General features: G+C 40.8%; 1 protein-coding gene across 2 annotated transcripts in view; it reads left to right on the top strand.

The window, feature by feature from the left end:
* The window catches only part of SLAIN1 (SLAIN motif family member 1), a 59,187-nt gene extending 54,052 nt beyond the window's left edge, over window positions 1-5,135 (top strand). For both annotated transcript variants that reach the window (XM_057707628.1, XM_057707627.1), the window contains 2 exons: window positions 2,566-2,848; window positions 4,145-5,135. In XM_057707628.1, the coding sequence (XP_057563611.1) occupies window positions 2,566-2,848; window positions 4,145-4,220 (359 nt within the window). In that variant the 3' untranslated portion in view covers window positions 4,221-5,135. The remainder of the gene's footprint in view (window positions 1-2,565; window positions 2,849-4,144) is intronic.
* The last annotated feature ends 9,195 nt before the right edge of the window (window positions 5,136-14,330 follow it).

The raw sequence follows: 14,330 nt of genomic DNA, 5'->3' as shown, positions 1-14,330 counted from the left end.
TCATGAAGATTCCTAGCTCTGGACTGATCTACTTTCTTTATCCCCCCTTTGTTCTCTCCAGAAAGTTGGAGAGGCAGCGTGATGTAGAAGGAAGACACTGGGTTTGCAGTCAGAAACCTGAGTTTGGGTCTTTCCTTAATCATAAATTCATGGGAGAGCTGGGTATCCTTTCTGATTCTTGTTTTCTCATTTGTAAAACTAGGGTTGCATCTCTTGATCTTACCGAGTTTCTCTTTTTTTTGTATAAACTCAAGGGTAGTTCTCTATCTTGTGTGAAGGAGAGTTAATAGGACCAATAGGACTGTCCTCCTAAATAACTGTTCAGTAATTTCATTTCAAGTGATGTATTTTTAAGAATTTCATTGAATCTGTAGATCAATTTTAGGAGAATTGGTATCTTCACATTGTTAGGTTTCTAGTTCATTTACATGGAGCATTCCTTCATTTAGGTCTTGCCAGAGTCGTGTGGCTTTCTATACAGAAGTTTAATACATGCATAGTTTATTCCTAAGTATTTTATTTTGAAAATGCTTTTATAAACGTATGTTTTTCAAATTTTAGTTCCTACTAGTTTGCTGGTATTTAGAAATACAGTTGATTTTTGTACTTTGATGTTGTGTTCAGTGGCTTTTGCGAAATAACTTCATTTATCCTAATAGTTATAGATTTGGAATACGGCTGTAACATAATGCATCTGAACACCAATGCTCATTCAAGAAGGTTCCTAAAACCCCAAACTTAGAAATAAGCAAGCTTTTCATCATCAGGGCATGGATTTTGACATTCATTCAGGGGGATCCACATAGCAATATGCAACTATACGGATGAATCTCAAAACCATAATGTTGAGTCAGAGATGCCGAAGAAGAGAACGTACCACGTAGTTCCACTTACAGGAAGTTCATCATAGGACCAACCAATCTGTGGTGATGAAAGTGACGATAACAGTCCTTTTGGGGGAGTACTGACTGGGAGAGGGTATGTGAGAGCCTGCTGAGGTGCTTGCAGTGTTTCATGTCTTGCTGTGGATATGGTTACGTGAGTGTGTTCACTTCAACATGTCATTCCGCTCTAGGCTCAGCGTTTAGGTGCTTTGTGTATATTGTGTTTCAGAAGAAATCGGGCCAAATTCACATATTGAGTTTTTAAAAAAATTAAGACTTTGTTTTTGAGCAGTTTGAGGTTTTCAGCAGAAAAACTGAGAAGTACAGAGTTCCCGTATATCCCCTCATGTCCCCGTTCCCCTCCTCCAGCTTCCTCTTTTATGAGTTTGTTACAATTGATAAGCCAGTGTGTTGGAACATTCATGGTTAGAAGCTACTAAATTAAGGAATTGTAGAATTGGTTGCAAAGGATCTTAGAGGTGATTTGCCAGCCAACACAAGTTTACTGTGTCCCTAGAATGTGATAGAAACAGAACCATAGCAGAATCTTACATAGACCTCATTTTTCATCGAATTTTTTGACTACTGTAGACATACATCAACATTCCTACATATAGATTTCACCTAATATATACTTGAACAAAACTAATTTAAGGCAGTATTTTCAAGAAATATTAAATAAAACCATAGACATTTTTTTTTCTCTTTCTCCTCACTTCTTTTTATCAAAGAGATATCTATTGTGTATTCTGTGCTTAAGTTCAAAACTGGTTAAACTGTTTTAAAAAAACAGGGTCTGTTCGTATGTAACTGCGTCGCAAGTATACCAGGCCGCAAAGGCTAGAGTGGTTAGTAAACAGCAGGCAGTGATGTGTGTACAAGTCTCTGTTAAATTTGTGATTCAGTTTTTTCCTTGGAGAAAAAGGATTATAAAATTTAAAAATTTCTGCTAAACAGTTCCTTGTTTTTTAATGTGACATGGTGCACCATGTTGGGCCAGTATGTTGATGAAGTTTTTAAGGGTTCTTAACCCAGAGAGCTCCCTTCATTTCACAGGTTCTGCTGTTGTTATGAAGGTAGCACTGGCTGGCACTTGCTGAGCGGTTACTAAGTGGGAGGCACCATTGTAAGGCTTTATGTGGATTAACTCATTTAGTCTTCCCCCAGCCCTATGAGATAAGTAAATGTCGTGATGAAAATTATTTAAGAAGTATGTCTGTAATAAGCTGTTTGTACCTACCCATGCCACCTCTGTCTTCCTTTCTGTGATCACTGCTGTTAAATTGTCCCATTGTTTTATTTTCATGAGACCAACCTCACTGCAACCATCAAGAAATCCTAATGTCTTCCAAGCAAGCAAGGAAGAAATCCTGTGAGAACTCAGAGATGCTCAAACTTGTTAAAGGAAAGAAGGTGGTGGTTCCAGCTGGCTTCTAAATATAGTCAGGCACTCAAACATGTTGCCGCTGATTGACCGAAGAGGAGACTGTTGTCAAGAAGTAGAATTTTCCAGTGCTAAATGCAGTCTGGAACTCCTGTTCCACTAATCTGCGTACATATATGTAGATAAATTTATATGTGTATATGAAACACTTTCAGACAGTATCAGCGTCTTTGACACAACACACGTGTAGATAGCGGTAAATGTGTTCTCTCATGTTCGTGTCCTTTTTTCTTCTAGTTCCGTCACCAGGGCAGCTTCAACACAGAATCCACAGCGTGGGACATTTCCCAGTGTCTGTCCGGCAGCCTCTTAAAGCCACAGCCTATGTGAGTCCAACTGTTCAAGGCAGCAGTAACATGCCTTTATCCAACGGCTTACAGTTATACTCCAACACGGGGATCCCCACCCCCAACAAAGCTGCAGCTTCTGGAATAATGGGCCGCAGCGCACTTCCAAGACCTTCACTGGCAATAAATGGGAGTAACTTGCCTCGCAGCAAAATTGCACAGCCTGTCAGAAGGTAAGAACCTTTGTTTGTCCGTCTGCATGGCCATGTTTGCAGCCTGCAGCTAGAAACTTCTCCGAGAACCATCCTGACCTTTCCTTTGTCTGACCCTGGTAGGTCACTCTCCCCCTTCTGGCCTGACTCCTGACCTCCTGCCTCTGGATTCAATATTTTTTAATTAATTTTTTATCAGAACGGGCAAAAATGTTGTTAGGTACATGCATATACACACAGTCATGATTTAAGAAGCATCTTAGTGATATTTAGTTGGGGCTTTATTAGCTTATGTTGGTAAGTTTGGTATGTTCCAGGTAGAATTTTTTTTTTCCAAGATTCCAGATTGCCTGCAGGGCACGTTAGATGAGCTCATGGTTGCGATGTTCCCTTCTTGAACTGGATCTCCTGGAGTGCTTTATGGTTAAAAACAATTCCATAAAAGTGAGTTGAGGACAGATTAGAAGATGAGACAGTGGAGGCAGTAAATACCTGACTGTCACAGAAAATTGGGATTTGGAGGAGGAGAGGGAGGGAACCATGGTACAAGTTTGAAAAGGAAGTGGGAACAAGTAATTTTTCTTTATGCATTGAGTGGGTATCAATAGTTTTTATTATCTGATAAATAGGGGCTCAGATCAAAAACAAATTCAGAAACGATTGCAAAACACAGGAAAGTAAATAACCCTACTGTCCAGATAGAAATCATTTTGGTGCATGTTTGTTCAGTGCCAGGCTGTGTAGCATTTATGACTGAATAGAATCACATTGCTTGATGCATATAGGTTACTGTGGACAGTCCATTTATCCCTGGATATATGTCTTCAAACTAACCTCCTGGAAAGGCTGTCACTGCCAGACGACGAGAGGGTCTGTTTGCCTAAGTTTGCAGAAACATTGGGTGTTATTCTTTTTAAATTCTCCACCAGTATAGCAGGCAAATCTTTGATTATTTGTAAGATTGAAAATTTCTCCATGTTACTCTATTTGTAGTCAGTGAAGTAATCACTTGTATTTTTAGGCTATTTTTCTATTGAGTTTATCTTTTTCTGACTTTAATATATTCTTTATACACTAAGGATATTGATCACTTTCCACTTACATTACACATCTGCTTGTGCACATACAACATGCGTGGCGACGTGCGGAGAACTGGGTTTTGCAGCAGATGAGCATGTTGAGGGCCCAGAAATACAAGGCACACTTGGGAAAGTGTCAGCATGTTACCACTGCTAGAGTGGCGGAGAGAAGCTCAAAGTAGGTGATGTGGCTTGTGGGATGACTCACAAGTGGTTTCCTTTTTTCACCCCTTTATAGTTTCCTTCAGCCTCCAAAGCCTCTGTCTTCACTCAGCACTCTGAGGGATGGAAACTGGAGAGATGGTTGCTACTGATGCAGTTTTATGTACCCTTGAAGAGTGGGAAAGAAGCGGAAATGAGGGTCGTGTTACCTAGCTGGCTGGGTAACAGCGGATGTCGGGATATTCTTTCCCTCCTGCATTTTAACATATTTACTGCATTGTTTTTCAGCGGACCAATCACCAGAGACTAATTATTGCACTTAAATATTTGCCTGAGATACTGCAGCGTTCACAAATACGCGGCTGTAGTATTGTGACACTTAGAGCTAGGAAGTTTTTTTTAGAACTGATATGTACCTGAATCCTTTTTGAGAGAATTGAGATGTGTCTATAATGCTTTCTTTGCCATCTGAGTTTTTTTTTTAAAAGTAACTTGTTCATTTTACTTACATGTTCTAAACATCTTCCCATTACATGTTCTGTATTTTAATACATTGCATATTTACAACTAGGTTCTATAACGTATGCTTTGAAATTTACTTTTTTATAGTTTACAGGAATTTTATTTTTTGTGCCTATTTCTTTTTACACCTATGTGAACCACTATGGAACAACTTAAATTTTGTGCCATAAAAATATTTTTGTGGTAAGGTACTATTTTTTTAGCTCTAGGGATAAATCAGCAAAAATCCATCATACAATTTGAGAGACATAATTTTATGTTGAATGAGCACAATGTAATCTGAAGCATTGAGCACTGAGACAGCCAGACAGCAGTGAAATGGTCTTGTTGTTTTCGTTGTTAATTTATTGTCATACCTGGGTTTCATATTTATAATGGCATCATGAGCTCATTGCATTTAATACCTGCAATGTTTGCTACTGTACCACAATTGATTTTCAATACTTTTACAGAGGATAAAACTGTAACATTTTATTAACAAATGCTTCTGGAAATGAAGGCATTTTAAAGCAAATAAATCTTTTTGATATAGACCTTTTACAAAATCCATTTGCACTAATGAATGCTTTCTTATGGTATATGACTTACTTAATATTTGTTACTGTGTACACCGCTGTTTTGGAATGTTCAGAAATAAAGACTATTTCAGCAATACCAGGTCATGCATGAATGTGCAGCGTAAGCAGTACAAATACCGCACCTGCATTTCACCACCATGGTGCAAGTGTTGCCGTTGCTGTGCTCTTGTACAAGGCATTTACTTATACCTGAAGCGGATGGGCAGAATATTCACATTTGTAAATAGTTTTCTCCCTCTAAAATACTTGGGATAAGAGAGGTGAGGTTTTAGTTTTGCAGTGGGGTTTGGATCCCACGTAGGGTGGTCACTAGAGCCCAAGGAGCCTCTTGCCCAGAAACCCGTTCGTGCATGAATACTGTCAGTGGAGATTCCAGTATTTTATGGGGCTTGAAGAACTTTCTCAGTGTCAGTAAAATAGCACAGTATTATCATTAGTCTACACTATATTTGATATACATTGGAAAACTTTTCATCTGAAGGTATTATGGGAGGGTTAGATAAAGATTTTAATGTTAAGTTTTAAAAGAGTTCTCCTGAAGGTCATTAGAAATCTTTATTTTTAAAAAGCGTGCCTTTCTACATAGTTCCATGGGGAACTAAGAGACTGGCTTTTAAGTAGCCTGTCCTTTAGATGAACTGTGGGCTAGAGGAGGTGAGATATCAAAGGGGAAGTGATATTTACTGAGCACTTTGTTAGTGACAAGCACTGTGCTAGACGTTTTCTATATATTTGTCTAATTTTTAACACTCACCTCCTGTTACCACCATTTAAAAAATAAATACCTTGAGCCCAAGGGATGGGACATTAACGTGGTGTAAACATGTAGCTAGTAAATAGTGAAGCTGACTTTTGAATCCAGGTGCATCTGGTCTCAGAAGTGTGCTTTTGGCACTACTGTGCCCTTCCTGTGGACGTATGTAGTTAAGTTAGTACATTTAAAAAAAGTAAGTTTATATTCTGAGAAGATGAAAGGATTCAACTCATTTGCAAATCAAGTATTTCATTTATATTCAAAAAAGTCTGTTCAGCCCTCAGAATAAAACACCAAAGATCCCTGCATCTTGGAATTTACATTCTAGTGAGGAAAGAGACAGTAAACCACATACAAGTAAGTAAATCACAGTACGTTAGGTCTTTAGTGCTATGGCAGAAAAAATAAAATAAAGAGATGAAAGTAAGGGGAGTTGAGAAAATGGAGATGGGGAGAGATCACGCTATTAAGTAGGGTCCTCTGGGTAGATCTCGCTAAGAAGGTGACACCTGAACAAAGACTCGGAGAGTCTCAGCCCTAAAGCTGTTTTATAGCCTTTCACCTGGAACTCTACTGATCCCAAAATGGTGTTAGTGGTTATTTTCACAATTCTCCCTAGAATGGTATATGACATTTATTCTAGATGCATAGGAAAGAATTTAATACATTGCATAAACAGATGCCCTAGGGTATGGTTCTCAAAGTGTGGTCCCCACACCAGCAGCATCAGCATCTCTTGGAAACTTAATAGAAATGCAGATCCTCTAGCTCACCCCAGACCTACTGAATTAGCCCTCTAGGTGGTTTACAGAGGCACCTTTGAGAAAAGCTGCTGGAAAGGTGGGAGCAACCTAGGCAAAGGCTTAGGGCAGAACATACCTGGGGTGTTTGTTTGAGGAAGAGCAAGGAGGCCAATGTGGCTGCAAGCAGAGGGGTCAAGGAGGGAAGCAGCCAAGATGAGGCCAGAAAGGTGTCGGGGAAAGATCATGTAGGCCACAATAAGACTTTGATTTTACTCTGGAATGGGAGCTATTCATGGTTTTGAGCAGCAGTGTTCGTGATTTGACTTTTTAAAAGCACCACTCACATTTGGTGGGAACAGATTATAAGATAAGAAATGAAGATGCCATGAAGTTGAATTAAACTATGCAAGCAAGAGATGATGAGAAATTGGACCAACAGGATAGCAATGGAGGAGATAAAAATGGTCCGATTCAGGCTATCTAAAACTAGAGCTATCAGGATTTCTTTATGGACTGGATATACTGTGTTAGAAACCTAAAGAAAAACTCGAGGTGTTTTGGACTGGCAACCAGAAGGATGGAGTTCCTCCAGCAGAGATGGGGAAGCTGTGGGTGGAGTAGGTTGGAAAACTGTGATTCTGGCTGAGCTCAGTTATGCCCTCTAGGGAGTTCCCTGGTGGTCCAGTGGTTAGGACTCAGTGCTTTCACTGCCAGGGCCTGGGTTCAATCCCTGGTTGGGGAACTAGGATCACACAAACCACATGATACAATAAAAAAAAAAAAAACAAAAAAGCCCCACAGTTATGCCCTCTATCTCATGTGCATTCCTTACACTGGGTAACAAACCAGGACTCATAAAGGAAAAGGGATCCTGAGAAGTTTGGTTCTCCAACATGGAAGGGAAGTATAGTGCTGAGTTAATGCAGACAATCTAGCCTGGTAGATGTTTGTACTAGTGAGCTATTGCTGCATAACACATTACTACAAAACTAAGTGGCTTAAAACATTATTATCTCAGTTTCTGCGGGTCTGGAACCTGGCCACAGCCTAGCTGGGTCCTCTGGCTCAGGGTTTCTTACAAGGCTGCAGTCATTCTGAGACTCACCAGGGGAGAATGTACTTCCAAGATCACTCACGTGATTGTTGGCAGGATTCATTTCTTTGTGTGCTATTGACAAGAAGCTACCCTTGCTGTCTTGCCACGTGGACCTCTCCTTGGGCAGCTTGCAATGTAGTGCTTGCTTCATCAGAATAAGCCAGGGAGAAGCATGCTTACGTGAGAGAGAGAGAGAAGGAGAGCAAATGCCAGAAAGATGGGAATTGGTCTGCTGTAACTTAATTTTAGAAGGGATAGCCATCATTTTTGCCTTATTCTATTCATCGGAAGCAAGTCACTACGTCCAGCCCTCATTGAAAGGGAGGAGAGTACACAAAAATGTTAATACCAGGAGACAGGGATCATTGGAGCCATCCTAGAAGCTGCCTGTGAAACACTGCCAACCACTTTACTAGACAACGCCAATCGAATACTTTCCCATTGGTTGTACCACTGTACGTTTGCCAGGAGGCTATGAGAATTCCTGTTACTACACATATTTGGTATTGTTAAACCATCTTTAACTTTTAAATCTGTGGGTATCTAGTTGTGTCTCCTGGTTTTAATTTTCACTTCCTTCATTGTAGTGAGATAGAATACTTTTGCATTTGTTTATTGAACATTTGCATATCATCTTTTATGGATTCCTGTTCAGGTCTTTTGCCCATTTTTCTATCGGGGTTTTCTTACTGATTTGTAGTAGTTGTTTACGTAGTCTTGCTACAAGCCTTTTGTCAGTTACATGTGTTAAAACTATCTTCACACTGTGTAGCTTACCTGTTCTTTTAATGAGGTATTTTGATAGAATTAATAATTTTAATATAGTACATATTTATGATTTTTTTTTAAAGATTAGTCATTTTGTGTCTTGTTTAAGGAGTATTTCCCTACCCTGGGGTCATGAATATACTCTCCTGTATTCTCAGTGTTTTATTACTTCACTTTTCACCTATATTTTATATTGTTCATGTGGATTTATAGTTGTCTTAGCAACACTTACTGAAAACTCTGTCCTTACCTCACTGTTCTTTGTCATAATCAAATGTCTTTTTGTGTGAATGTGTCTATTTCAGATCTGTCTATTCTTATACCAGAACCATACTGTTTTAATCTCTATAGCCTTATAATTACGTTTTGCTAAATAGTTTTGCTATCTTTTCCTTCAAGAGTGTCATGGATATTCTTGTCCCTTTAGATTTCCATGTGTATTTTTAAACAAACTAGCCAGAAGAACATCCTGTTGGAATTTTGATTGGATTGCATTGAATTTATAATTCAATATGTTGACATTGACTGTTTACATGAGTCTTTAAATCTATGAACATGGTCTACCTCTTCTTTTATTGATTGAGGTATTCTTTAATCTCTCTCAATAAAATTGTGCAGGTTCTCCCTAGAGGACTGAAATGCCTTTCACAAGATTAATTTCTAGGTATGTGATACTTTTTTATGCTATGTGATACTTAGGATATTTTAAAGATTTCATTCCTAATGGTTGGTTTCAAATGTTTTATTCAACCACCTTAAATTTATGTTAGTTATGTTAATTTATATTTAGAATCTTTATATACACAGTCAAATGTATGAATGTTAGATTTCTTTCTTTCCTATCTTATATTTTTTCTTTTTCTTGTCTGTGGTATTCAATGCAGTATTAAATATAAATGACAATAGATATCTATCTCTTTGCTAATTCAGAAGGAAAGCTTTGTTTTTTATCATTAGGTTTCAAATTTGCTAAGAGTATTTTATCTTAGAAGTGTGATTTTTAACAAAATTTCTGCATCTATTAAACTATCTCAATCTGTTAATATGCTGACTTTATAATGGATTTTTCTAATGTTGAATCAGCCTTGAATTATGGAGATAAATCCAACTTGGTCATGATGCATTATTCCTTTTTAAAATAGATTGATTTGATTTACTAATATTTTATTTAGGAGTCTTGTCCAATTTTTGGAATAAAATTGGCCAATACTTTTTCTTTCTCAAACTGTCCCTATTACGTTTTAGAATGAAGATAGTGTTAGTCTTATAAAATGGATTGGGGAAAACTTTGTGTTTTTCTAGCTGGGAGGATTTATGTAATATTGAAGTTATATTTCTCCCTTAAATATGTGATAAATCTTAGTGGTAAAGCCACTGGGACCTGGAGTCCAGTCAAGTCATATTTTTAAAATCTGATGTTGTGTTTATTCTGCTGCCAAAGGCATGATTAAACCTTCCACTTTATTGGTGGGTTATCTATATACTCCTCAACTTCTCATAGTTCTGTCAAATTTGTGTTATTTTTTTTTAGGCCACATGGTTTGGTGTATACATATTTAGATATCATTCATCTTTCTGGCAAAGTGAACCTGTTATCATGGAACTAGTTTTCTTTATCATTCTTTTTAATGTCTTAAAAATCTATCTTTCAGATATTAAGTAACTACATGTTTCTTTTAGTGTTTGTATGATATATATATTTAAACCTTTGCTTTCAAAGTTTTATCATTCTTATGTTAAACAGCATACAGTTTAGGGTTTTTTTAAAACCTAGTATGAAAAGCTTTGCCCTTGAACTTGATCATTTAAGCCACTGTATATAAAATAATTACTGACATATTTAGATATAAATCTACCACCTTCTTATGAGTTTTGTTACATCTGTTCTTTTCCCCCCATTTTTGTCTTTAGATCGTTTTCTTTCATTCTGCTTTTCTCTCCTATTAGTTTGAAAATTATATCCTAATCCTCCTTTGCTCTTCTTTTAGTGGTTACCCAAGAAATGACAATTTGCATCCCTAACCTGTCAAAGAATAATTTCCCTTTATCTTTCTCCTAGGTAACATAAGGACCCCTAAATCACCTTATAGCTAATCCTTAAATGGTATGTGCAGTTCATGATTCAGCCAGGGATTAGGGAGAAGAGACAATATATAGATTTGGGGGGCTCTCTAAAAAACAGATAAATCACAATTAACCATGTAAGCAATACAACATTGTGCAATAAAAGATATTTAGAGAAAGAGTGGTGATGGGACCAAGGGAATGATCAGCTTTGGTGAGGTCAGCAGTTTGACCTTAAAGCAGGTCCTGAGTTTACTCACCCAACGAATATTTACTGAGAGCCTTCTGTTTGTCTGGCTTTGTGCTAAATGCTGAGGATATCATAACCAAGTCAGAAGTGGTCCCTACCTGCATGGAAGTGACATTCTTGATTCTAGTAAGAGATTCAGGTTCAAATCTAACAGATACCATGTCTTTCCTATAACAAAGCAAGCAAGGAGCTAAGATACAGAATTATAGGGGATGGGAGGAGATACAGAAGTACAGGGGATGGGAGGAGATGCAGAATTATAGGGTGCTCCAAAAAGACCTGTCTGAGAAGAGGATATTTAAGCTGAAGATGTATAGGAATTATTCAAATGAAGAGAAAGGGAGAGATTATTTCAGGTAGAGACCGGGAAGAGTTTGGAACGTATAAAGGGCCAAAAGAAGGCTGGTGGGGCTGGACCTTCGTGTGCCAGTGGCCCAGCTGGCTCCATGCCCTGTGGGGCCCAGTACAAAATGAACATCGACAACATACTAAGAATTTCAGGATGGCAACTATTAAGCCAATCACAGGGCCTTCCTGAGCAGGGGGCTACGTGCCACTGCTCAGGTCGCAAGATCACGAAGCCAGCCCTGGCTGGAGTGGGGGGTGGGGGGGGTGGGTGGGCACCAGCCTGTGGAACCTCAAGCAAGGAAGGACTTTGAATTTTATTCCAAGTTCAGTGGGAAGCTGCTTATAAATAGTAACACTAACACTCATACTTCTCTTCCTATGTGTCAGACACCCTGCTAAGTTCTTTAGAAGTTTTTACCCATTTAATCCTCACAGCGTCTTATTGTTCTAAAATTACACCTGTGGGATTTTAATTTGTGGACATGCCTGAGTGATGACATCAAGAGGTCGAGGCCACTGAGAGAAGACTGATTACTCACATTTCCGGAGAGGAAGGGGCAGGTCACAGCACGTAGAGCCGGGGTTTGGTCAGGAGGCGGAAGTCTAGGCCAGAGCCTTGGCCGGGGTTTCTGCAGGAAAGACGAGGCAACGCAGAGTAAACAGTCTGGGACTGGCTGATCTGAATAACCCTGGGGGCTTCGGGCTATAGGGGTGGTCTCTAGCTGCCTAGTTCTTGGCGCTGGGATGACTTAGGGCAGGGGGAGGATCGGTTTGGGGTGTGAGAACTGGATAAGAAGGGGGTGGAGACTCAGCCTCGGGTCAGCTGTTCTGCACACGCAGGCGGACTCACGGAAGAGGTCAACACTGCGGTAGATAGCCTTGCCTGGTGATAAACGGATGCCAAATAGACATAACAGATCTGAGAAAGCGCAGTTAACACACCCACTGAAGGAACTGCTATTATCATTCCCATTTCATTTTGTCTACGTCCCCAGGATTTGTTTCATACCTGGAAGTTGGTACCTTTTGACCCCCTTCACCCATTTCACCCACTGCCCGCCCCCTGCCTCTGGTAACCACCCGTGTGCTCTCTCTGTGGGCTCATTTTTGCTGCTGTTGTTTTTTAGATTCCACATCCGTGTGAGCGCACATGGGATGTGTCTTTCTATTATTCCCGTTTTGAAAATGAGGACGCGCAGGTACAGACCGGTTAAACAACTTGCCCAAGGGTCACAGAGCTATGAGGGGCCGGAGCCTGGATCTGAACCCTGGCTTTGAACCAAAAAGGTAACTTGGACAAATGTGAAGTGAAAGGACTAAAGAGAGCCACGGGCTGGAAGCAGGCACAGGGTGCGGTGGGCATTCTGGTAGAGGGGGCAGGATGTACAAGGAAAGCGCATGTGCAAAGGACAGATGTTCAACTGCGTGGTGCATCTGGGGAACCGTTTCCTTCAGCTGCCTGCAGGATGCAAGGGAGTGCCGGAAGGAACTAAGCTGAAGCCACGGACAGGAGCGAATTTGGGGAGGGCCTTGCAGCCCATGCAGAGTAAAAATGGGGAGCCAGTTCTCTCCAAGGGAAGACTGGAAGGCAAGAATGCCGTCTAAGACTGTGTTAGCCCGGGTTCAATGCAGGCGGGCACAAACTACTCTAGGTATTTTAAAGCAGAAGGGATTTGATGGAAGAAATTAGTGCCTATAAGATAATAAGCAGAGAAGGTGGGCCAGCCCAGGCTAGGCCTCTGAGAACAGCTCCTCACACATCATCGTAGACCAGGAGACAGGCTAACGGTGCCAGAGATGGGGCAGAGGGAAATCGGAAGCTGCCCCGGAACCCTTGGCGCCACTACAACACTGCCCTTGCTATAGTCCAGGGACCAGGATGCTGCATCCAGGTGTGTCACCATGCCCTCCAGATCTACACCAACAAAAAGTGGATGGACCGCGGGTCCCATGTGTCCCACCCATGAGCGTAGTGGACCACATAAGGGACTTCTGCTAACACTGCCACAGGATAAAGCCAGTGCCTCTGCGGCTTGCCCACAAAACCTCAGACGTTCCCCAATTGTCACCTTTCCCTGCAAGACCATCTGATCCGTGGACCCTCGACTACTTCTGGAATCCTCGCAGCAAGAAAGTCTGAGGTTTGAGGGTTTTAGCGTACTGTCCTCTGCAGTGTAGGGACCCTTCCCCAGCGGAGCACCACATCCACGTCCACTGTAGAGGTGACTGTATTTGCCCTGTGGACAGTGAACAGACCGGAAGGGAAAGGCATGGGCGATGTGGGGAAGGTAAGATAGGCAGGGCTTGGTCACTTACTAGAAAGACTTGAAACAGCTAAGTCAATTTAGCACGTGTGCTTGGCAGATTCATTTTAGTGAACGTCGTGTCCAATGGTTAGAGGCGTGTGAGGGCTGTGGTCTGTGCTCTTCCACAGACTCCCAGCCAGAGAAGCTATCACAGATGTGATGTCGTAATGTGGGTAGGACACGGGTCACCACTTTCTCACTCTGATGCCATTTTCCTCACCTCTGCTTGGCTGTTCAGCCAGTGGCACAGAAACACTCCATTCCTGCACTAACAGCTGTGTTACTAAGGAGAGATATTTTTTGACTCTCCCCAGAGGCGGATTCTGAGACAAGGGTCAGCAGCTGTGCTGGGAGGTACAGGGCTTGCCGTAGGTGAGTGGAAATCAGAGAACCAGGGAAGCAGGCACTAAAGGGGATTTATTTGGCCAGTTGCCGGAACTTAAGCCCATAATGATGTTCTGGGAAATAGTGTGAACACACCCCTCAGGGTCTCCCACTCAAAGCGGAGATATTTATTCATCCGCTCCCATTAGTCAGTGGGTGCTAAGTCCCCAGACTTCCTGGCCTTCTGTGTTGGGCAACAGAGCTGTCTTCCCCAGCTTCATGGACCCAGCTGATCTGCGGTTGGTACCCACTACAGGTGTCAAGATCACGATCTGAAAACTACCAAACCTGGCCCACAGCCCATCTTCATACAGTCTTCATACAGCTTACGAGCTCATAATGATTTTTACATTTTCACAGAGTTGTTTACAAAAAGAAAAAAGCGCATATGTAACAGAGATGATGCATGGCAACACCTCAAATATTAACTTTGTGACCCCTTACAGAAA

Source organism: Hippopotamus amphibius, chromosome 14 (genome assembly GCF_030028045.1).
Source record: "Hippopotamus amphibius kiboko isolate mHipAmp2 chromosome 14, mHipAmp2.hap2, whole genome shotgun sequence".
Classification (NCBI taxonomy): domain Eukaryota; kingdom Metazoa; phylum Chordata; class Mammalia; order Artiodactyla; family Hippopotamidae; genus Hippopotamus; species Hippopotamus amphibius.
This window is presented reverse-complemented; position numbering and strand designations above follow the sequence as displayed.